Below are 25,480 nucleotides of genomic sequence, written 5' to 3'. Positions count from 1 at the left end.
CATCAAGACTCTACTAGACCGTGCTTTCGGGCTTTGTGATACAAAGGAAGGTCTCGAAAAGGAACTAGGCATCATCAAAAATGACCTTCAAAGGAATGGTTACTCCAAAGTCATGTACTTGTACATCAGAGGATTGTCGGAAAAGATAAAAAGAATTGGGTCCAAGTATAACATCTAAACCTGTTTCAGATCCACTATCCGTAGAAGCCTCACGAAAACCAGGCCACCAAACGCGGGCTGCGATTCCAAGAATTCCATTCTTCAACGTAAAAATGCCACCCCTACCTTCAACCCCTTTCGAATGACAGGTACAACCACCAATATTTTAAATGGGAAGAATAAGTTTGTGATATATCGTTTGAAAGGTATCTTCATTCTCTATTCAAAAATATTATCGCTTTCAAGTTTATTGCAACAATTAAGATCAAATAAATTGAAATCATGTGGTTACTGAAATTCGATAAAATACATTCAAAATCTAAAATGTAGTCTAAAACGTAATGAAATGAAGAATACGAAAAAGAACTATGGATGTTAACGAAGTAGATGTTCAAAATATTCACCGCGAATGTTATTCGTTCTTTTGAGTTATTCAAATCTGAAGATTTAGTTTTGTACATATTGCTCTTCACATATCCCTATAAAAAGAAATCTAATGATGAAAGATCAGGTGATCGTGCTGGCCATTCAATCGATCCTCGCCTCCCTATCCACCGATTGGGAAATGTATTGGGGTATTGTCGGACATCAACTTGGTTGGACATCAACCATATCGTGTTCACTGGAACTTGAGGATTTCCTGGATCAGGATATAAATTTGTTAAACTTAGTTTGACATCATTTTGAAGTAGTGCCAAATATTTATTGCCATTCAAGTTGCCCTCAATGAAAAAGGGATCAATGATATGATTTCCTACAATCCCTGCCCAAACATTACCCTTTTGAGGATATTGCGTATGTTCTTCTGTTATCCAGTGAGGATTTTCCGTTGACCAGTAGCGGCCATTTTGGCGATTAGCATGACCGTTAAGAGACAAAGTACACTTAACAGAAAACATAACGTCTTATAATTGGATGATATTGTTAGCCAACATGTCCATCATTTGCTCACAAAAATAAGTCTATCAGAATCATCTTCCATGAGCTTCTGAGTAGGTATCATTTTAGAAAGATGCATTTAATTTTTTTTAATATGTTTAGTTTCAATGTTTGGCTAGGTTAGGTTAGGTCTGAAGTGAGTGGGTCTATTCGACCTTCCACTACAACCCGCAAGGGTTTATTGTGGCTCACACCTATTCACACTCGGCCAAATAAACCCAGCTTCTTAACGAAGCCGCATAGTTTTTATGGTGAGTGGTCTTTTAGGTCAGATGGTAGGAGTACGGATCCGCGAACTCTAAGAACCTGATTCGGTCTCCAGTGGGGCAGGCACAAAGTATATGCTTTGTCGTTTCATCATTTTTCAAACACAGGCGTCACACACTGTCTTCCGACAGTCCATGTCTCTGCATATGATGATTCAAATGACAGTGACCAGTGAGAAAGCCTGTTAGACATTGTAGTTCATCCCTACTGTAGTCCAAAACCTATTTGGTATCAAGCTTCGAAGAGTGGATAAACACCTTAGAGTGAGCCAAACCTGAAAGATTCTGCCAGAAGTCCATAAATCTTCTTTTCATCCAGGTGTTTAATGTTTGTTTGGCAAAGCCCAAGGCGATTGCAAGAGAGTCAGAAGCTTCATTACCTTCCAGGCCAGTATGGCCAGGAATCCAGACCAGAGACAATCTGTTAAGTCTTCCTATCGAGGAGAATTGTTTTTGGCAATTTTCTACCAATTTAGACGTTGCTCGGTAGGAGCCAAGAGCTTCCGAGACTGTCCGAGAATATTTTTATTGACTTGTGTGTGAGGTTGTATTTATCCAGTCTCACTGCACACAATTCAATAGCGTAAATTTCCGCTTAAAATACAGTCGCATAAGTTCCTAGGCAGGTAGATATCTCTGTCCTGGGTCTGCGACTAAAAACACCTGCACCAGCACCGGAAGGTGTTTTTGATCCATCTGTGAACCAACAACTAAATGCTCTTAATATTTTCTTCTCCCAGGGGATCCATGGCTAACATTGAATGTAGTTGATGCCTGTCTACTCGATGGGTATGTGGGTTTTCCTCAAACTCAAGAATCACATCTAGTTTTAGTTCATCACTGATTGCATTAGTAGGTGCTTTTTTTATCTGCTCCACATGACCAAGCTCGCGAAACTGCTTCTCTATTTTGCTTATTATTCCTTGAGATATGGGGTGGTAAGTTAGGAAATTTCTCATAAAATAGGCGAGCTACTTCCTGTTGTGTTCGGATTTTATCTCCATAACCAATTATTTGTAAAACTGTTATTTTATGCATTTCAGTTAGTCTAACCATTTATCAGACTTGAAATTAACGAACTTTAAACTTAAATTAAAATACTGACAACTAATATTGTAACATACAAATCAAGTTGACAAGGCGTTTTAAACTAACGTTACCACGGAAATTATTTGCCGTTTTTTAAAGGATACCATCTGAAAAGATCATTGCTATGGTTTTTGCTTACTTTCTTATTATCAATACCTCAATATGAACCAGTACACCTACGGCCTGATGCCTGCGACAATTGCGGAACTAGCCAAACGTCACACCCATGTTCAATCCCTAAAGAGATAGGATGGAATCAAAGTATGCAATCATGCCAGGATCACCCTGGGCGACCCTGGGAAGCTGTCGTTGAAGAAATATCTGGCAATGACCAGGAAAACTCTACGCTTTCACCGCTTTCATGACAAGCCTATATGACTTAAGGTTTTCGGAGAAATGAATAATTTCAAACGGTAGAAGAATTTTTTTCATTCCTCCTATCTACAAGAATCACATTTGTTTCATCATCTGGAACTGTATTATTATCATCCCAAAAAAAATACAAAATATTATTTTGAATATAGATATATATTGATAATAAACATACAAAATTCAAAGAATAAAAACCTAACGTTCAAACTTCGAGTTGAAAATAAAAATATTTGTCAAAAAATGTGAAAAGGTTGAACATTAACATTCGACACAAACTAATGTATCAGAAATGATAACTTATATAAAATATGAAAATCTGCACTACAGTTTCAGAATGGATGAGCAGGGTCTACAGAGCAAGACTAACAGTTCTTCTGAATACTAAAATGACTCATTTTGAGAACATTTATTCTTTGGGCTTCAAGGACTCGTTTCATAAAAAAAGTTCTTCATCTATAAAGAATATAGTAAATGCAAATAGTATAAAGTCAAATAAATTGGCACCATTAACAAGCATGTTCAGTTTTGAGCAAAAATGCAACATGACAGTTTGAACAACGAAAGTTTTAGTATATATTTTGTAATAATGTAAAAATTACTATTTGTTGAGATAAATGTTAATACTGATTATATAGGTTTAAAAATGACACAAAACACTGGCAACACACTAGAGATCAGAAAAGCAATATTCGAAGTGTATAAGCTAATCCTTGCACTAGCTGATACTCAAGTAAACTATATGTAATGGATTCGTGCGTTGCTTGTGGTGAAAATTTGCAATCTCAAATAAATGGTAACGATAGACCCTATCACATGTCCTCCCAGGCCTTCAGATCTTATCCCTCTTGAATTATTTTGTAGAATTTCAGGCAGCATTACTTATGAGAATTTCCGTGCTGATACTTCTCATCACCAACCGTAACCCTTATTTTTCACTTATCAAAAAAAAGTTGTCCATATCCTTTTATGACTTAAATGTCAAAAAAAGTATTATTCGTTTCTTCCATTTTGATGGGAGTAGAAAATACTGCCAGTTTATATATATATATATATATATATATATATATATATATATATATATATATATATATATATATATATTTTATATATATATATATATATATATATATATATATATATATTATTGTAGACAAATACTCCAGTATTCAACAATAAATTCTTAATTTTCTTCATTTTATTCCTGTAGAATTACAGAACTTATAATATCTTTTGTATAAATTCTTTAGTAATTAATTTCTTGACAGTATAACTGCTCCAACATATATGTTGTAGCAATAATAACTTAGTTAGTTTTTTTTATCTAAGTTGAAGAAAAATATATTTTGAAGTCAGATTCTTTTGGTTTCTTTAATAATTCCTCTCTCTATTCTTGATTGTTGAGCCTTTTTTCTTGCATTAATATTTTCAAAAACTCCATACTTATAAAGCCACCTTCAGCTTGTAGCCTTGTGGAAAAAATCCTCCTAGCTGAAAACTATCAAGGATGAAAAAAGATACTGTAACTCGAATAAATGAGGTTTGAATATGTCTGAATAAACTGACTTTTTAATGCAACACACAATTCATAATAAAAAAAATTAGGTGTAATTTATATTAATTGTATAATATCATTTGCTCTTTAAATGTAATCACCAATAATCAATATATTTGTTTCTTACATCAGATTCAACTGGTGTAAAATTATCCAATTGGTGGTTTTCTTTACAGACATCAATAGCTACTAGGAACCATGTGTCGCCCAAAGTTACAGTAAACCATATCAAACTAGTGATAACCTATATATGTTCTGAAAATAGTTATATTTTCAAATGAATTTGATTATAATAAAAAAAAATTAATCCTCGAGCAAAGCTCTCAAAAAAACCTGGCGCAATATATGTGTGTTTCAGTATTTGTTAAGTTCTAAAAATTTTCTTCACCAGAATATTTCTCAACAAAATTATTTCAGTAAGCCAACAATTTATTTTCCCAAGGAACATACAATGTTTACATTGAGGAAAAATGAACCATATAGAAAAGAACAAAATGAAGTTCAAATAATCCACCTAAATAAAAAGGTATGAAGTATATAGAATATTGAAATATACTAGTTTATAACAAGATATTTTTTTACAATTTCCAATTTCATATGATTTATTTCAGACACCTCAAACTACAACCAAATGAAGAAGGAAAAAGAGTATAATTTATATAAACTTTTTCTTAGTCATGCTATAAAAAATTACAAAGTCGGCATCTGAACATTCTTATTCATCAAAAATTTCAAAACTGTCGATGATACATAAAAATACAAAAAACTTCAAACGAATGTAAACAATATTGAGTATAATTTTCAACACATAGCCCCTTCTTTGGTCTAAAAGGGAGGCTACGTTTTCCAAATTTAATACATCACATTCATCAATAAACTCAAACCATTCTGACGAATGCTTCAAAAAGAAATACTTTTTGTACCTCAACTTCTATGAAACGAGCCCAACAACAATCACAAAACTACATGACAGAACACCAGCTGTTTTTTTCATCGGCACCGTTTCTATCTGCTATCTGCAAATCCTCCTCATAATGAAGATTGCTCCCAGCATCCCTATATCCTAACAGCTTCGGCGTACTCGAAGGTAAGTCAGACTTGAACCTACTCCTAATGCTGGTGAACGGGCTGGAAAATAGGGAAGTTCGGCCTGGGGACTCGCCCCTGAACTTCTTGGTTTCTTCTGGGGTGGAGCTCCTGTCTTTTCGCTTGACACCGGTTCTTGCTTGGTCGATTGAATCTTGGGATTGGTTCTGCGTATTCAAATCTGACCTTTGCTGGGTACTCCTCAATGTAGCGCGACGGTAGTTGTCTATTGGTCTAATTGGTCTCCTTGCTGAGAGACACCTTTAATAAAAAACAACAATAATCATCAATTGATCACTATTTATATCCCAGAAAATACAAATGGGATGTTAACTGTCTCAGCAATGGCTGACTGTTGTTCAGTTCAGGTACTGATTGCAATTTCAGGGTTGGAATTCGATATTGGTACAGTTATAATTAGTTGAAATTCTTGTTATCTGTTTAGAATGTGGCGTCCTTGGACAAGTACTGATAGTAATAACAAGTGTGATAGCAACGCAGACTTTTTCCAGTGTAGTGATTCCAATAGCGATGGTGAACAATGCGAAAAAAAGATATCAGTGAATGAAATTCGGATGCATTTGAATATTGAAACACAGAGATTATGTTCCAATGTATATATATAAGAATCTACATCTCAAGTTTGGTTTCGAGGGAAACAAACTATTACAAGCAACATCAGATTTGACCGAAATTCCTTTCTCAACTGTACGTAAAATAGTCAAAAACAAACTTTATGAATGCAAGACGCTTTGTGATACAGGATTATCAAAACCTTTAAATGTTCACCTAATAAAATCATTGAAAACCACAATATACGACTGGAACAAAGGATCGCGACAATGGCCTATTTTTTAATACAAACATTAAGCATTTATAAATATAAAGAGCATATATCGTCATTATCCCATTATTCTTGAAAACATATCTACACGATTGATTATACTTCAAATTACTCTTGATTGCTCTTTTCTGAATTACAAATATTTTATTTATATTACTATTGCTTCCCCAAAATATGATTCCATATCTAGCTACAGACTCAAAATTGGAAAAATATAGAATTTTCACCGGTTCTTTGTTGAGATATTTATGAACCACCCTTAGTCCATACGAAATTTTGCTCAATTTGTTAGCTGTATAATCAATCTGTTTGTTCCATTTCAAGAATTCATCGATATGAAGTCCTAGAAATTTGGTGTCTTCTGAATATTTTATAGTAATGTTTTCAATATTCAAATTTTGAGGTCGTTCTATCTGTAATTGATTCGTTCTAAAAAGTATAAGATTAGTTTTACATTAATTCAAAATTAACCTATTTCTAGTGAATCATTCTTTTGTATCATTAAACATTTCCATACCTGTTTTTACTACTTCAGGTTATGTTTCACGGCCTATTAATAAATCACTGTCATCAGCAAAGACTGTAATTGAATTATGTGGGTTTGAATGATAACATAAATCGTTCATGTAGATGATAAATAACAAGGGACCCACAATGCTTCCTTGGGGTATTCCTACTTTCACTGCTGCATTCTCAGATTTGTATGTTCGACCATATTTGTCGATAGTTACTATTTGTTGGCGAACTGTTAGGTAAGATTCAATTCATTTCAGTGAGTTTCCTCTTATACCATATAGTTCTAGTTTTTTTTTATAAATATCTCGTAATTCAAGCAGTCAAATGCCTTTGACAGATCTAAGAACATACCAAGTGCTAAATATTTTCTTCCCATTAAGTTTGTTATATTTTGAGTAAATTGAAATATTGCACTGTTTGTTGATCTCTCTAGTAAGTATCCGTGTTGGTTATTGCTAATTATATAACATTTATATAGAAAATTTGTAATGTTATTACACATAGCTAGCTCAAATAATTTTGCAAAACTTGGTAGAATATTTATAGGTCGATGGTTTACCATAAGTTCAGAATTCCCCTCTTTATAAATAGCTTCACTAGGGATAGTTTCACTCTTGAAGGGAAGACCCCATATTTCATGGAGTTATTTGTGATATATGATATAATTTCACTTATGCTTAGTATACTTCTTCTCATCAAAGAAGTGGGAATTTCATCATACCCACTAGAGTATTTATTTTCAACTTTATGTGATAGTTATATTACCTCTTGAGGAGATAATAAAATATTATTATTATTATTTAAAAGGTCAACTTTGGGCTGTTTGGAATGTCACCTTTGTCAGCATTCATAATTCTTTTGCCACACTTTGCCAGACTTTCGAAAGCATCCAAAAATCTAGTGACATGTACCAATATCAACAATTTCAGACATTAGATTTTTCTGGGCTTCGTAATCGGATATGTGCTGCGTGTTTTCTCAAACTAGTTTCAATGGTTTGCTTAGTCTGACCAATATAATTTTGTCACAGTCCTCACAGCTTACTTCATATATCCTTGACTTTCCATTTTCCAACATCTTGTCTTTTGGGTTACCTAACATTCATTCAAGTGAGCAAGAAGTTTTAATTGTACATGAATTAGCACTTCAGTAGTGAATTAGTGAAACATAAATACTTATTTTCATGTTTTCTTATACATAAAAAATACATTCTGTAAATAAATGAGTGAAACAGTTATGCAAAAAGAGAGATTTCATGATGCGTATTACAGGTGAACAAATCAACTTCTATGTCAATGATTCCTGGTTAGTAGTAATAAACTCTGATTAGTAGGATAAAACCGGAAACTGGTCGTAAAAATAAAATTATTAGTGGAAATTAGACAAAAGTATTTTCATTAAATTAAAAGGGGAATATAATCAGGGAGATATCAATTTTTGAGAATGAAAGTTATAAGCTTTTAAATTTCCACTGGAATATGCTCTGCCTATAGGTTCATTCCAACCAGCGTCAGAAACAGTTTCTGATAGTCAGGATTCTGCGCAGTAATGTGATTGCGTTCCAACGTGAGTTTCCAACCATTAGTAAACTATCAGTTTTCTGTTCCATCCAAGATTCAAACCTGTTCGAAATCTATCAGAATGGTTTGAGGATTGTCTTCTAACCATCAATCTGACGCATGCGTATTCCGTATTACTGTTTCTGTTTTATGTTCATGCAACGTACAAACAACATAACCTGCAAAAATTGTTATAAAATAAATTATGTATTTGCTGGCGCAGGAAAAATTGGGAATTCTTTAAGTGAACCTATAATATGAACATCTTTAATTACACAAATTAATTATTGCGGTGACCTCCCAGTTCCATGTTGATAAGTAAATAGAATAGAGATATAAAATACTGCAACCTTCTTTTACTCTCCAGAAATACACTTGAATAGATTTATTTTCAAAGAATTGAAGGGGTTATATTTTTAGGAGTGACATTCGTTGTGGAATGTTTGAAATACAAACTAAGTAGAGAAAAGTATCTTCTGTATAATTCAGTGTTGATTCAGAAGTATTTGTTTCGAAAGATTTTTTTGTTTCTTTCATGTAATTCAATGTTTATATGAAAGTAGCTGTTTCAGGAGGACATTCTTTCAGTTTGTGTCTGAAAGTTACTTCTTTGCATGATCTACACATCCATGTATAGAGTTACTTATTTTCAAATTGATTACTTCCTTCCTTTCTTTGGAAGATTCCCTCATCCCCTTTTTTTGTATTAAGATGGAGTAGTAGAAAGCCAAAAACTTTCTTTCCCAAATTATTTTTAAAGGTTATGTTGAAATTCCATGCCAAACTTCAGTTGAACTATCAGCTGTTCCAATCAGAAATTTCAAATTAATCAGAAACCAATATTTACCAGACATGCGCATTGTCAACGATTTACAAACAGTTGGAAATCTGTTTGTGACTCAAGGTTGGAACGAACCTTATAGTAGCAAACCATTTACATTAGCTTCTGTGACTGTAAATTGATGTTTGTCAAGTTATCTTTTTTGGTAAAACTGTCTTCTATATTCATGAATGAATAAAAATTAATATAAAAGATAATGTTACCTTAATGTTTCCTTTAACGACCGCTCTCTAGTGATATCCAAGTAGGTGGTATCCTCAGGAATAGAAAGGTTCCTCTGTGTATACTCCAACCTGGTGACATCACTACCTACTTGAACTTTGGTCGACACATCAGTCACATCAGTAGAGTCGCTAGTCTTATTGAAAATATTCGTCTCCAGAAGAACCTCTTTTTGAACCTCTATCTCCTCGGTGGGACTTTCAGCCTTCTCCATCTCCTGGTCTTGTTCCGGAATTTTCGGAGTTCTCGGTGTGGGAATGTTCCGGGTTTGCGAACGTCGCGTCACACATCTTTGGATAACAGGCGAGCCCTTTCCAGATTCCATATCTGAATTTTCGTCAAATTGTAACTCGGGATCAGGCTCATCTGTGATGACGAGAGGATCCATTTCCACAGAATCTTTCTCTGGTTCAACATCTTCTGGTTTTTTGAAGTTCTCCGCATTTTTCAAACTAGCCTCGATCCTGGGAGATGTTCTCTTTTTGGGGGTACTGTTAGCAGATTTGTTGCTTTCTGTTTCAGTTTTGTCATGGGACAAAGACGAGCTTTGACCGTTTTCTTCTATTTTCTCTGAATCAATTTTATCAGCATCTTCTTCAACAACATCCTCAGTATCCAATTTTTCACTGTTGACAGCAGATTCTTCCTCAGTCTTTTCGTTTTCTTCTACCAAGTCTTTTCCGTTCATTTCTACATCCATCTTTTGCAGTGTTATTTGCAACATCTTTGATTCTTCTACTTTCTTTTGAGGAGTTCTTGACCTGCTCCTCAAGTTTTTCTGATCAGGGCTCAGTTTTAGGTCAACCTTTGCCGGTTCAGAATTGTCATCAGCAGTTGGTTTCTGACTAGATTCCTCAGTTTTTTTGTCATCACTCTGACACGTTTCCGCTTTATCTTCCATTGGGACAGTCTCTTATATGAAAAAAAAATATTGACTCATAATTTCAAAATTGGATAAAATAGTTCAAACATAAAAAATATATTAAATGATCAGTTTCTACTCACAAAGTTTAAAATTTGTGACACAATAGTTCAACTGAATGATAACCGTAAAAAATGAAAATTTAATGAATGATTTATTAAGCAGAAAATTTTCCTAATATACGTTGAAAAATATTCGAATATAAGCAAAACAATTGATTGGTTAACAGGTGTAAGAACTTACATAAAATATGTAATCAATATAACTTCACAAAACAGGATTTTTTTATCTAGAAACACACACAGAGAGGGGAAACCAGCAAATCAGGAATAGCAGAGCATGTTTGGACCCATCACCATAACATCCAAATGGTCCCAATCTGAGATCATACACAGGGAGGAACACTGGTTCAGGAGGAAATTCAAAGAAGCCGCATACATGTTGTCCAACAATGTATTCAGACAAGCTAGCGTAGAGATATCCAACATATGGAAAATAACGATGAGATTGGAACCTTTGGTGTGAAAGTTGAATAACTTTTTTCGATATCAATTGCCCTAACACCAAACTGATATTTTTGCACTCGACGCGCGTTTCGCCAACAGTTAGCATCCTCAGGAGAAGAAATTTTCTTCTGTTTGACGACAGTGAATTTTAATAAATTTGAATAGTTTAGCCTTACTAAGTTTGTTAGGTTATAGTGCAGAATATCTCGAACAGTAAATTTAAGAAAAATCAGGTAATTATTATGTTAATTAGCCTTTCATATTGTTTGCTAACTTCATGTTTTCAATAACAGGTGGTTCTGTCCCACCAGAATTTAAATTATGCTTTTTGCTACTTGATTAGAAAAATAATTTTTACAGTAAATATCATTTTCATTTACTTTTAAACTCTTTTTGCAATAGTTTATGCTATTACTATGAAAATACAGGGCTTTTAATGGGCTTTCCCGAAAAAACTTCAATGTACAGGGCGATGGGTTTCAACAAGGTGGTAGTTAACAAGTTTTTCGATTGACTAGAGGACCTATACAACAAACACAATTTTTGTTCCATAAACATTTACAATGTCGATGAAACGGACATTACCACAGTGCCTAACAAACCCTTTAAAGTGCTTGCCTGTCGAGGAAAAAAGCAGGATGGTGCATTATCATCTGCTAAGTAAGGGGTACTTGTAATTGTGGAGACTTGTATGAGCGCCTTGGGTAATTTATTGCTAACAATGTTTATTTTTTCCAGGGCAAGAGACAACCCTCTTCTTCTTGATGAAGCACCTCCGAGAAGTTTTGCCAAGAATCACCCGAGTGGTTGGATTAACGCCGAAATATTTATATACTGGTTCCAAAAGTTTATTGAATTTTCTCGTCCAAGTGCGGAGAATCCAGTGCTCCTGATTCTTGATGGCCACACCACACATACAATGGACTTGATGGACTTAATATTGTTTTTATTAATTTATATTTCTATCACAGAACGTTTAATAGTTGTTTTTCAGAAAAGTTTAATTATTTTCACATCCCCGTAGGATTTACATATGTACCCAGCTTTGCCCTACCGGTAGGATGGAACTGGGTGATCTGAGTTTATTTCTTTAAAAATTATTAAAAGAAAAACTTCAACGTTCATGACATTTTAATTTTATATATGGATGCGCCTATAATTAAAGGCTTTGTGTACATATTTTTAGTTCTTTTAGCCAGAAATTAAAAGTTTCCAAAAGCCATCAAACGTTATATACCTAGTTTTACCCTACCTTCCCCTACCTGAATATTACTGGAGTTTAATTCCAAAACTAAACCATTATTTTCAACACTTTGACAGGCGTTTCAATCACCAAGTGATCATCTTCAGTTTAATATTCCCTTTAAAGATGACTACTTGGTGATTGAAACACGTGTAGAGGTGTTAAAAATGACGGTTTGGTGTTGGAATAAACTCCAGTAATATATATTACTACACCAAAGGTTCCAAATAGTGCATCATAATTAAGCATAGGTACCTTTTATAATTATGGAAAAAATTAATGGAAGAGTGTTGAACATTTCTTTGTTAACCTCACGTATACGCTTAGGTGTATTGTATACACCACTATTTGAAAACAAACCATATGTTTTCATAAACTGTTCAGACTGGAGTACCCTCGGTGTCGCAAATCACTACAGTGAACAGAATACACCACTTGTGCAATTATGTAAGTATGTTGTAACCATGTTTCGTTTCGTGATTTAGTATTTAACATTATACTCATATTGGATTGGATAAATGTTATCATGATATTGTCGAACATTCATTTTCAAAGACCGCTATTTATATAATGCTATTTATTCTGAAAATCCACAGAAATATAGCCATGTCCCTGATGACACCATATTTCTCAGAAAAAGCAGAAATAAAAACTTTACCTTCCGATATCCAAATGCTTCTTTCAAAGTACAGAAAATCTGAGCCAGGCCCTGATGAAAACCAGCCGCGAAAATAACGAGGAGGTGCTATTTTTGTGAGGCGAAAAAATGGAATAACAATAATGACTTGTACTTCATGCAGCAAGAGCGTATGTAAAAAACAGGCTGAAACCAAAATATCCTGTCCAGAATAATGTATCACTTTACAAATGAATATCAAGATAGTGTTTGATGACAAGAACAATACATTTCCTGGTATTTGAAATGAATTATTGAAACAATATTGAAGTTGGTTTATTCAAAGATTATATCACTTTTGATATTGGTGTACAAGGTACACCACGCGTGTAGTCGAGATATATTTTGGGGGCTTGTAGTTGAAGGTTAATATGGAATCATTTTCAGTAGTATATTGAAATATCAAATGAATTATGGTTATTTTAACTTGTGCATAAACAGTGCACTTTTCTTAGGTAGAGTCTTGGATACTAGTTATTGGGTTTAGTTCTTAGCATAAACCCACTACAAGACTGGTGGATGAATCCACTTTTTGTAATAAGTTGTGGGAATACTATATTGCTTAATAATGTGAATACTGTATTCATAAAATATGGGCTTTTCCTTAATCAGGGTGTGATACTCATTGAAAGGGAACCAAATGAGCGGGGAGTGCCTTCAATAAAATGCTTTATTCAAGCATAACACAATCACAAATTGTGTGGTGGAGGAACACTACCCCAAATAATGAACACATTCATTATCACAATATATTTTATGTAAAAATAAATCCAACTGCAACATAAACAGACAAATTTCCGTTGAATATTATCATGTGAAACCGACAACATAAACAATCAACAATCCAAAAGTCTTCAAATCAATCAGAGAAACTCACCTTTTATATAATATTCGTAAAAATAAACCGGTGCTCTTCTGCGGTGCAGAAACCTCTAAAGAACAGTTATATAAAGTTTCAATGAACAGTACAAAACAACAGCCGACAACATAAATAAAATTCCTCAGTTTTTTTAAATGACAAGATGGATGAATGGTTAATGGTAGCGCTTATTTACATATTTTTAGCAAATACTGTTTTACCAACGGACAAATTGAAATTTCTCACTGTAGATGGCATGATTTCAGATTTGCCAACCAAAAAATATCAAATTCCCTAATACAATTTAAAATTCCCCGAACCACTCCATTCGCATACGAAGTAGCAATTTCATAGGGACGGTGTCAAATTGAGAGCAAATTCTACTAAAGCCTCGGCTTGAAGATTTTACCGAAGTCACCACGGATGCAGTAGCTCCCTGCATGACGTCTGGTCCTAGTATATCTAAACATGAAAACAAGGGAAATTTCCTAGACAAAGCACTCCGAATAATGAATGTTTGTATAAGAGTGTATACATATAAATTTGTTGAATAATTTACCCACTCTTAAGTATAATTTTTAATTTTTTCCCGGTTCAGATTCTTAGAAAAAGCTGTACATGGACATATTTTCTGATACATAAGTAATAATAACACTAGTTCGCTAAATAATATCTCATGAATTTAATACTCATTATAACGAGTTATTTTTTTCATTCCTGGGAGACTATTCCATCCGATATATGTATTAATGAATATTAAAATTTTTGTAACTATGGTTCTTTATGGCAATAACCAATGTTTTACTTATGCGACCATCAAATTATAATGATTATAATATACCTAATAGCGTTACAACCAGTACAGATTCAGTGTTTTTCTGTCATTTGCATCGGTTATACCAAAGGAAAACGATATGATGTGACGATTTCGTAGTTGCTGTTGACATTCTACTTGACAGTATTAACACAAAATATTTACTATTCTGTGGTAGTAACACATGACATGACACACATGTTTGACATAGAATGATAAAGTCGACTTTATGTGAAATTAGGCTTTGGTCATGGTAAAATGATTTAAATTTTAGTTTTGAATAGATAATATCAACAAAAATTGTCAATATCTGATTACAATGGCAGAAAAGAAAGTGCCAGTAAAATTGGACGGAACTGATTTCACGAAAATATTCATTTCTATCTTTGTAATAGTTATTACATTGGGTATGCTAATTTTGAAGATATGTCCATATGCTAACTTTTCAAAACTTTTTTTTTTAGTCCTTCTGGTACTATACAAACGAAGAAAGAGTTCAAGACAAGGAATCTTGTTAACGGGATTGTGTGATAGTGGAAAAACTCTTATTTTTTCCCAGTTAATTCACAACAAACATATACAGAGTCATACTTCTATCAAAGAAAATATTGCAAATTATGTCAACAGCTTCAATGTAATATTATTGTTTTGTAATCTTTGTTTTTACTATTACAACACAAACGTTTTAGAAATTGCTGAGAATCGTCGATATTCCTGGACATGAACGCCTGAGGGACAAATTTTTTGACCAATATAAAGACAGTACAAAGGGAATCGTTTATGTGGTAGATTCTCTGACTTTGCCACATGATATACGAGATGCTGCTGAGTACTTGTATAACATTTTAGTTGATCCGGTCATTCAGAGAAACTGCCCGAATTTGCTCATTTTGTGCAACAAACAAGATCAGACTTTCTCTAAGGGGGCATCAGCAATCAAATCCATTTTTGAGAAAGAATTGTGAGTGTACTTATCACCAGCTTCACCAATATTCAATAAGTTATGATTAGCAAATAACTGAAGTGAATTTTAAGCAATGTGAAACATCAATCTATATTTCTTGATATTTTTTCAATTAGCAATATTTTTGTTTGTTGATCACGGGGCATTTTAGTCTACAATGAAAGATACGAACACTAGACAGTCAAAAGTGTTGAAAGATTTCTGGTAATTAAAACTCGTTAAATGATCTGTTTTTTCATGATGCATTGCTGTGAACCTTCATTAACAAATTTGAAGCATTTTCAAAAGAATCAAAAACTTTTATTCACCAAAACAATATTGCTTGCTCTGAATTATATTGTCCCTTCACTAGAGTTATTTTGTATAGAAGAACATGTGTTTGTTAATGAATAAATACAATCATTCAGTTCAGCCATCTTCTTGATAAAAAACTACACAAACTACAAACATGGGATGAATTGTGGAAGGCACATTTCAAGTGATGAAAAAGAAAGTGGCATTCATAATCTATTCGATAGTCATATTAATTGAAATCTCATTCATTTCTACTTTTAATTTTGCAACACTACCAACAGAGACAACAAAAAGTCACTGGTGAAAGTCCCATTTAGTTTCATAAACAATTATTATGATGTAGTTTCCTGGAAGAGAAACAATTTTTAGAAAGTCAAACATTTTGTATATAAAAAAGGAGAATGTGACAAGTTAATGAAGGTTCACAGCATCCGATCATGAAATTAGGAGTTCTTTATTAGTGAAAGTGAGTTCCTGATCAATTTTTTCACCTAAAGTAGATCAGTGCGCCAAGTTTTGAGTTTAGGTTCATGATCAGCTGACTAAAATACATAAGTCTGATAAATAAAACTCTTCAGGTGTAGACAAAAATGCTAATTTCAGCTTCAAATGTTACTAAAAAAATTATTCAAGTCGCCTCGATTGAGCTGAAATTTTGCATATACGTTTAGTTTGGATGACTAGCTAAGTAACAACATTCTACATCAAATATGGTGGACCGCCTAAGATGTGGACTAGTTATTTTTTACACACTTCTGTGTAGCCGGTATCAAATGAAAGGGTTTACTGGAAAAATACAAAAAATTTAATGACGTTACTCTGAATCCAATATGGCGGGCCGCCCAAGATGGTGAACTATAGTCCGTTCATAATTTGTCGATAGCACAAAATGAGGGCCCAAGTCATAAAACGGTCGTAAAACTCGTAAAATCATAGGCGGAGGTTCCTGAGGTGTTTATTCATTAAATATAAAGCTTCAGTTTATATTCGAAACTTGCCTTGAAAGGGTGAAGTTGTTAAGAACGAAAATAATTTTTGGTTTAGTACATTTTTTAATCGCATTTAATTTACGGCTCGTTGGTGTTTCGGCGTCTATACGGCAGTAATTAACGTGTCTAATATTTATTTTGCGAATTTTGTGCAGTGCGTGAGTAACTTTTTTTCATATTCCTACAAACATATACGTACCTTTCGTTCCTGCTTGTTTTGTTTGATTGCTTGCGATGGCTTCGTCATCATCATCAACATCATCAAGTTTTACACCGGTACTGTTGCGTACAGTCAGTAAGTCTGTCTATTCACCATGAGAGAAGACTATTGTTTTGAACGTTCAAGATGCTCTGGTTTCTCAGAATCCCACAAACACTGTTCAGAACATAATCAAGAGTTGTGCCAACATGACGGGCGTAGGGGAGTCAACAATATATAGGTTCCTATCAGAAAGAAAAAAAAAAAAGTATAGCTAACCCAAATACAAACGAATACTTAAAGAGGGGGAGAAAACCTATTGAAATTGATGAATTTGCCAAAAATGGTATTCGAAGGAAAATTCACGAATTTTTTTACAAAAAAGAAATACCCAACTTAAACAAAATTTTACAAGAAATTAGAGACGACCCGGATTTGCCTCATGTCGGACGAACCAAATTGTGGCAAGTTTTAAAAGAATTAAATTTCCGGTGGGAGAAATCAGACCGAAAATCACTTTTGATTGACCGGGAAGAGATAATATATTGGAGAAGAAAGTATCTAAGATCTATACGAAAATTTCGGGCTGAAGGAAGGCCAATTTACTATCAGGACGAAACGTGGGTAAACGCAGGTCATACTCTCACAAAAATTTGGACAGATAAAAATATATCAAGCTCCAGGCAAGCCTTTATGGAAGGTTGGTCTACTGGTATTTCCCCACCCTCTGGTAAAGGCAGTAGATTAATAGTTTCTCACATTGGCAGTGAAAAAGGATTTGCTAAGCATGGTTTGTTGGAATTTGAATCCAAAAGCACAAAAGACTATCACGAGGAGATGACAGCTGATGTTTTCGAAGAGTATTTTGAGCAGATGATTGAACATATACCACCAAACTCAATTATAGTATTAGATAATGCACCTTATCATTCACGACTAGTTGAAAGACTTCCAACGACTGCGTGGAAGAAACAGGATATCATTGACTGGCTGCGGAATAAGTCCCTGCCTTACGAAGATGGAATGGTTAAAGCAGAACTTTTAAAAATTGCCCGGCAACACAAATCTAAGTTCAAGAAATACGTAGTTAACAAAATGGCGGAAAGACGAAACATCACAGTCCTTAGACTTCCACCCTACCACTGGGAATTAAATCCAATTGAACTCATTTGGGCACAAATGAAAAGCTATGTGGCTAGAAAAAATACGTCATATAAAATACAAGCTGTACGTGAATTGTTATATGAGTCTTTACAACATATTACAGAACAAAATTGGCGAGATGCAGTAAGACATGCAATAGAAGAAGAACAAAAAATGTGGGATCTTGACAATATAATTGATGCGACTGTAGAGACACAACCGCTAATTATTAACCTGCAAGACGACTCGGATTCCGAAGATGATCCTGTTTTTGATACTGAATTTGAATAGTTTTGTAAGTAATCGTAGTTTATATCATTTAAAAATAGGTATTAATTAAATAAATGTATCTTTTACAAATTGCTAGTAACTTATTATTTTTGAATAAAATAATGAATTTTTTTTAAATAAAAATACAGTTTACAGTACCTACAGTTTAGGAATATTAATATATTTATTTATTTAAAGTAACTAATGTTTTAATCATATACTCTACGACACTGGTCACTCATTTCCACTCAAAATACCTACATAATCGGATTAAAAGTTTTATAGCTGTATTGTATTTCTTCAGATACAAGGTGGGTTAGTCGAAGACATCTTAAACTGCCAGTTTTAGTTTGGTTTTTGTTATTATATCATATTAGCTGTCCTCTCTGTATTTCAGTTCTCTAATGAGGGTCAAACTTGCAGTGAGCTATCAACAAATTATGAACGGACTATAGTTATTTGAAAGGGTTTGCTGAGAAGACCACGAAAGATAAATGAATGTCACTCTAGATGGCAAACCACCCAACATGGCGGACTAGTTATTTTGTATCAAATTAAAGGGTTTTTTATGAGAATACAAAAAATAAAATGACTTCACTTTTAATCTAATAAGGATACTTCCAAAGATGATGGACTGATTTTTATATACCTCCATGATATGGATACTTAATAAAAGGTTTCAAGGGAAAATTAATTCAAAATGGCGACAACTAAGACAGTTGATTACCATTTCTAACGTGTTCAACTCATCATCAGGTCATGGGTTTAATTCAGAAAAAGTTAGGAATAGTGGTGTTGTTTGAACAATTTTTGTGTAGATCGACCATGCAACAAATATGCAGTAAAAAATATGAACAGGCTAAGGAATATATTTAGTGATAACAAAAAAATAAACATAAATTGATAAAAAACATTTTTGAAAACAACAACATGCTCTTGTCGTAGGATTTGTCTGTTTGTTTCCTTTACTTTACTAGTGTCCTTTTTTTTTAAATTCTGTACTCATATTTTATTTTTAGTTTTCTCTTTCATTATTTGTTTCAAATAACTCATCTGAATATTTCTATCGTTATTTTTAGTTTTTCTTGCACTATTTTTTATAATCGTCAATTTACCTTGGTATCGTTTATTAATTATAAACTGATTTAAAGGATATTTATATTGTCACATATGAGGTGTGCCAATAATTAAGATATGAATATACCACTCAACAATAACTGAGTTCAAATGTTGCCTTCATTACTCATGCAACAACTCAGTACTTTAGGTTTTGGTATGGTCCAGTTTCCCGTTTGGTATGTAGAGATATAAGGAATGGGTTTGCAATGGACCGCCATGGAAACCCTTATATATCCTTGATATTTTTTTGTGTCATTTGTTTTAAATATGTCTGAATTTCGTTGTAATTTATTGTTATATATAAAAATGCACCCAATTAAGGTATAACAAAGAGTACTAAGGCAACATTTTATTAAGGGAAGGGGGATTGAAAATTACATGTCCTATAGGCAAATTAAAAATAGAAATCAAAGTATATAAACATTTTTCTGAAATGTTTTTCAAACGATTCTATAGAGTGAACATTTTTGAATGATTTTATAGAGTTTGATATAGTACTTCTGGAAAGTAATGTAAACAGTATCGAAAAATTTTTCTGTCTCAAATTTTCACAGATGACTTAATTTGAATATGGTCTATGAGCAATCATCTTTCTTGAAATATTGTAATATACTTACATACATACTTGAACATGTTTAATACTCTACAACCTAATTTATTGCCATTATTCAGGCAACACTTCATTGTTAGATTTTCACTAAACAGTTTACAAAACTGCAACAGAAGATTCTGAATCTACTTGCTATTTGTCTATCTCAAAATTATTTTCAATTTATTGAAAAGTGTTATTAATGCAGTGAAGGCCTAATAATATTCTTTGCTAGCTGAATTTCTTATGGGGATAACCTTGAAAATTAAATACATAATAATCAATTGATTAATAGTTTTTCATACTGATACATGTACATAGATGATATCAGTCTATTTTACTGGTACAGCTAGGCAGTTAGCTGTACCCATCAATTGAATTTATCACTGAAATGGAAGTAAATAATTCAATACATTTTCTAGATTTGACCATCACTAAAATGATGAACATGATTTTGAAATTATCCGTAAAAATCTTATTCTGACAATGTCATACATAATTCCTCGACACATCCCTAACAGCATATAGTAGCAATAAGTAGCAAGTATGCTTCACAGATTATTAAATACTCCATTGTCAGAAAGTCATTTTCAGAGAGAACTGAGTTTTATCAAACAAGTTGCTGCAACAACGGTTACAAGATATAAATGATTGAGTCCATAAATTCCAGGAAAACAAGCCATTTACCTGGTCTATCCCATTTGAAGAAATGACAATATTCATTGAAAACAGGAAAGGCAAAACTTCAGTGTTGGATATTTCAGTATGAGTTCACTTGCAGTTCTTGTCAATACTTTTTATTGGCCAAACGGAAAAAACTGTTTCCCAAAGAATGAAAGAACATTAAGAGTAGCTTCACATTTGTGAACCATTTTTTGCCAGAGGTATATCAGTTCAACATGGTTCAACAACAACTGTGAACTAAAGAATTGATGAAACTTGATCTTTTAGAATGGTTAGAAATTAATAGATTTGGAAACTTTCCAGAATGATCCAATAAAATTGAATTCTTCCCCTATGTTGAATCTATTTTCAAATGTGGAAATTGGCTAATAGTTCATCACATGTCCATTTAATCAGTGGGTAAACTTTTTTTATATTGCCTGAATTTTTAATTAGTTTGTACCCAAACTCTGATAAAATTATTAGTCACTGAGTTAGTAGTTTTAATATTGTTTAAATTTTTAATTAGTTCATACCTGAACTGTTCAGTGAAAATCTCACAAAAAAGTGTTACCTGAATACGTGTTGAATTTTCATCAAATATCAGCCAATTCAGTATTACTGAAATTTTATCCCAACACCAAACCGTCATTTTAACACCTCGACAGGTGTTTCGATCACCAAGTGATTATCTTCAAGAGGAAGATTAAACTTTCTCTTGAAGATGATCACTTTTTGATCGAAATTTAATCTTCCTCTTATCGATGATAACTTGGTGATCGAAACACGTGTTTCGATCACCAAGTGATCATTTCCAAGAGGAAGATTAAACTTCCTCTTGAAGATGATCACTTTGTGATTGAAATTTAATCTTCTTCTTAACGATGATCACTTGGTGATCGAAACAAGTATCGAGGTGTTGAAATAATGGTACTATTCATTACTAAGCCAAAGGATTCAAACGGTGCGTTACAAGTACCAGCCAATTCCATCACATAGTTTATCATTATTGTTATTATTACAAATAGTTTGCAATATTTTTTATTTGTTTCTTTTGTATTAAATATATTTTTATATGGACTTTGTCAACAAGAAATGAATGTTTGTATATATGTACATTATTTGTCAATATTACACGACATAGTGCTTTGACAACTCATTGACTATAATTAATCACAAATCTAAATAAGTATTGTTTAATGTTTATGATTAAAATATAGATATTGGATTTAACAGTAATTAATATACATTTTCACGACACTGATATAAAATTTATAATGTTCATAAAATTCAGTTTGATGTTTTTTAAAAAGGGTATTTTAATTCTAAACAATGAAATGAATAAGCAAATATACAATATTTTGTATGAATTTCAGAAACACTCTTCGCATCACAAAATCCAATCAGTTGGAATCAGTGGATCATAAAGCTAAGCGAATTGCAATGTTAGGTGACCCAGATGAAGACTTTGATTTTGCAGCTTTGCCCCTCAAAGTGGACATAGCAGAGAGTTATGCTTTCCATAAAAATGGTTCTGTTGATATTGAGGGATTGAAGAAATGGTTAGACAGACAAATATGAGAATTTATGAGAAAAACGTGCATTGCTGATTTTTCAATTTATGTGTATCTATTTATTTAATGTCAAATAATTAAACAAGAAAGGCGACTTTGCCCAAATTATCAAACTATTCATATAAACGATGAACAATTAGTAAAAAAGCGACGTTTATTAAAAGACTGCCTGAACACATCATTTCTGTTATTAAGAATCGAGACCTGGGCTTCTAGCAATGTTCTAATCTCAATGACTTCATCGGACAAGTTCCTGCTGAAAAATTTGTTTGATGTTTCTTCTAAATCCGAGCAAAATAGTTTGATGGTCACATTGAGAGATGCAGTTGCTAGTATCAATAAATGGGATGAAGAAAATTCTGGAAGAAGTACCGAGGAGTCCAAAATGAATTTAGAAAATTCGGCATCAAATAATATTTTACATATAGGGAAAGTTAGATGGAGTGTATCTCGAAGATTATACTTTTTTAGTTAATTATTTATAAATCAATAAAATAAATGTATAAAAAAAGGAGTAGCTAATGGAGATAATTTCTCTGTAGACAGTAATGATGGTATATAGTTAAATATCACTTCAATGTTTGTTGAATGAGAAAATAATTGAATTGTTGACAATATTGGTTGTTTTGAATTTTTTTATCGTGTTTTAATGATTGTATATTACTTTAATGTTCATCATATTAGAAAATAATTGTTCGCACTATTGTTGGTTATTTTGTATTTTTTTACATTATGTATCAGATATTGTGAGTTGACATAATGAAATAAACTGTTTGTGATAATTTGTTTGGTTTCATTCATCCAAAGGAAAACAGTACTAATTCAAAAAAATTATAAGTCATTTCAACTCTTCAAATATAACGCTTCAAAGTAGTTTCAAAAGAGACACTTTACATCTCTCTCACGAGGGCGGGCAGATAAGTACTTAACCTACAAAAAAAATATTGGAAAAGTGGTAATTTATTTCCCAACATATACTATAACAATTTTCAATTGAAGGTGATTCATTAGCAACGTCGCACTTGAAGTGACCAACGGATAATCCTCTTATCAACTCTGCAGAGGCGTACCAAAATAATATTTTTATTTATTTTAAACACATAGGTAATTACGTGTCAATGGTAAAACTGATTACATTTTCTTATTATGCCTAATACAGTACTTCAAAAAAACAGAAAAATCTACAAAATAATTATTATGATCCTTTTATATAGAAAGAGAACTACAAAGCAAAGAAATAATTACTTATGTTATGCTTATAAAGTTTCAGAATCCATCTATTATTATTTGGTCGAAAACAGTGTCTACCATCCCGTCCAATCTCCACATTTTCTCTTCTTCCTTGATCACATGGGCTACAGCATAAGGCCAATCTTCTTTCCGTATCCGTTCCATTGCGAGTTCTAATAAACGTTGGACATCAGAAATTTTATATGTCACGTTTTCACGAGCTACGTAAACCTTAATTTGAGCCCAGATTAATTCTATCGGGTTTAACTCGCAATGGTAAGGAGGAAGTCTCAAAATGGTGATGCCTTCAACACACCACATGCTGGCGATATCTGTCACGATGCTGTTCAATGACACTCATAAGCTCGGCCTTAACCATGTCCTCGGAAAATGGAATTCCTTTTTGTCGTAACCTTTTTGTCTGCTTTTCGGGTGGTCATAGTTGGGCAGCTCTTCTACTAATCGGTTGTGATAAGAAGCGTTATCCATTACTATTACCGAATTTGTCTCAACTCGTGAAAGAAGGGATTCAAACCATCCTTCAACGCGTTGGGCGTCCATGTCTTCGTGATAATCCCCCGTTTTTTTGGATAAAAAAATTAGTGCACTATCGTCTAAAAAGACACTGTCGCTACCTATATGGGCGACAATTAGTCGTTGCCCTTTACCGTTAGTCCGCGTAACCCTGTTGATAAACCGTCCACAAATGCTTGACGATAACTAGTTACAGTAGTATCTTGCCAGATCTTAGATACTGTGTGACCAGCATTCACTCACGTTTCGTCCAGATAACAAATCTTTTTGTGAGCAGAACGCATTTCTCTAATAGAGCGAAGATATCTCCGTCGCGATGAGACTATATCTTCTCTTTCTATTAAGACAGATTTACGGGATCGTTTGGCATATATAAATTTTAAATCTTTTATTATTTTCCTTAACTTCTCTTTGCTCATTTTTGGAATGAGATCATTATCCATTACCCTTGTCCTAATGGATTCGAGGGTTGGCACTTTATTCTCAAAAAAGAAAGAATGAATGATATAGCGTACAAAATTTTTCTGGTACTCGTCCAATTAAATTTTTTTTCTACCACGACAATGTACTTTTGGAACTTGCACAATCCTAGTCACCTTTTTTTCACGTACAATGCGATTGTCGACACGGATATTCCCGTTAAAAATGAACGCTGGGCTACAGCTTTCACTGTACGGAGTGTATTTTTTAAATTTTCGTACACTCTACAGACAATCTGTTTTTCTTCTAACGACATAAAACTTCTGTTTTCTTTGTACATTACTTGGACCTGTTACGGCATCCATCTCAACACTATAAAAATAATAAAATTCAATCATATTATTCAGCTATTTGTCAGTTGTTTACTTACCTCAAAACTATTTTAAAGTTGATGTATTTTGAAAAATACTTTATTGTGAGATTTTCACTAGAACAGATTAACAAATCCGCAAAACGTGTTTCGCTGCACAGTAGCTTTCTCAAGCGTGTTTACTAACAAACTGAATTCTACATACATTGTGATTTATATATGCTTTTTGAAATATTACTATCTACCTAGAAACTAATAATATCCTAGGATCTAATTAATGACAGTTATACCTGAGTTTAAGGAACATTTATACCTGAGTTTAATGACTAGGTCAACTAATTATCTCACAATAAAGTGTGAATGTGATGAAAATCTTTGATGATGCATTTTGAAAAACAAGCATCGGCCAACTCTATCTTATATTTTAAAGTTAATAAATATACCAGTCTATTTAATAAATATAATAAAATATATTCATTAAATACAAAACAAAGTCACTTTCACAAGAAACAGAACACACTACGCCTATGCAGATAAGGACACTTGATAATGATGAAACCGAATGAATAGTTAAATATAATAGTGAATAGTGAAGTGTTGATCAGTTTACCGATGTTTCAAAGTATTTAACGAACTGGTTCACGTATTCGCTCATAC

General features: G+C 33.1%; 3 protein-coding genes across 3 annotated transcripts in view; 2 read left to right on the top strand and 1 right to left on the bottom strand.

Annotated features, from left to right (window-relative positions):
• LOC111508622 (uncharacterized) overlaps positions 1-12,054 on the top strand; it is a 63,038-nt gene extending 50,984 nt beyond the window's left edge. Inside the window, exon 8 of the mRNA XM_074174253.1 lies at positions 11,612-12,054. Coding sequence (XP_074030354.1) covers positions 11,612-11,897 — 286 coding nt within the window. The 3' untranslated portion in view covers positions 11,898-12,054. The remainder of the gene's footprint in view (positions 1-11,611) is intronic.
• LOC111508618 (uncharacterized) lies at positions 4,198-13,850 on the bottom strand. Its single transcript, XM_074174248.1, has 3 exons — positions 13,670-13,850; positions 9,427-10,355; positions 4,198-5,724 (listed from the first exon to the last, which is right to left on the bottom strand). Exons 2-3 carry the CDS (start codon positions 10,344-10,346, stop codon positions 5,340-5,342), a joined length of 1,305 nt encoding a protein of 434 aa, XP_074030349.1. The 5' UTR covers positions 10,347-10,355; positions 13,670-13,850; the 3' UTR covers positions 4,198-5,339.
• An 816-nt stretch (positions 13,851-14,666) lies between these two features.
• SrpRbeta (Signal recognition particle receptor beta) lies at positions 14,667-23,051 on the top strand. The gene is made up of 4 exons (XM_074174246.1): positions 14,667-14,872; positions 14,930-15,099; positions 15,155-15,426; positions 22,072-23,051. Exons 1-4 carry the CDS (start codon positions 14,785-14,787, stop codon positions 22,274-22,276), a joined length of 735 nt encoding a protein of 244 aa, XP_074030347.1. The 5' UTR covers positions 14,667-14,784; the 3' UTR covers positions 22,277-23,051.
• The last annotated feature ends 2,429 nt before the right edge of the window (positions 23,052-25,480 follow it).

The sequence above is a fragment of the Leptinotarsa decemlineata genome, unplaced genomic scaffold (assembly GCF_025532065.1).
Source record: "Leptinotarsa decemlineata unplaced genomic scaffold, Ldec_3_MD MMD2_P_RNA_scaffold_12, whole genome shotgun sequence".
Classification (NCBI taxonomy): Eukaryota; Metazoa; Arthropoda; class Insecta; order Coleoptera; family Chrysomelidae; genus Leptinotarsa; species Leptinotarsa decemlineata.
This window is presented reverse-complemented; position numbering and strand designations above follow the sequence as displayed.

What these genes read in the sequence shown, in the direction of transcription:
- SrpRbeta (XM_074174246.1), top strand. Translation starts at nt 14,785, where the DNA reads ATGGCAGAAAAGAAAGTGCCAGTAAAATTGGACGGAACTGATTTCACG. An exon ending in ATTATGTCAACAGCTTCAAT is followed by an intron (nt 15,100 to 15,154) that starts GTAATATTATTG and finishes CAAACGTTTTAG; the next exon opens with AAATTGCTGAGAATCGTCGA. An exon ending in TCCATTTTTGAGAAAGAATT is followed by an intron (nt 15,427 to 22,071) that starts GTGAGTGTACTT and finishes TATGAATTTCAG; the next exon opens with AAACACTCTTCGCATCACAA.
- LOC111508618 (XM_074174248.1), bottom strand. Translation starts at nt 10,346, where the DNA reads ATGGAAGATAAAGCGGAAACGTGTCAGAGTGATGACAAAAAAACTGAG. An exon ending in TCGTTAAAGGAAACATTAAG is followed by an intron (nt 5,725 to 9,426) that starts GTAACATTATCT and finishes TTTTTATTAAAG; the next exon opens with GTGTCTCTCAGCAAGGAGAC.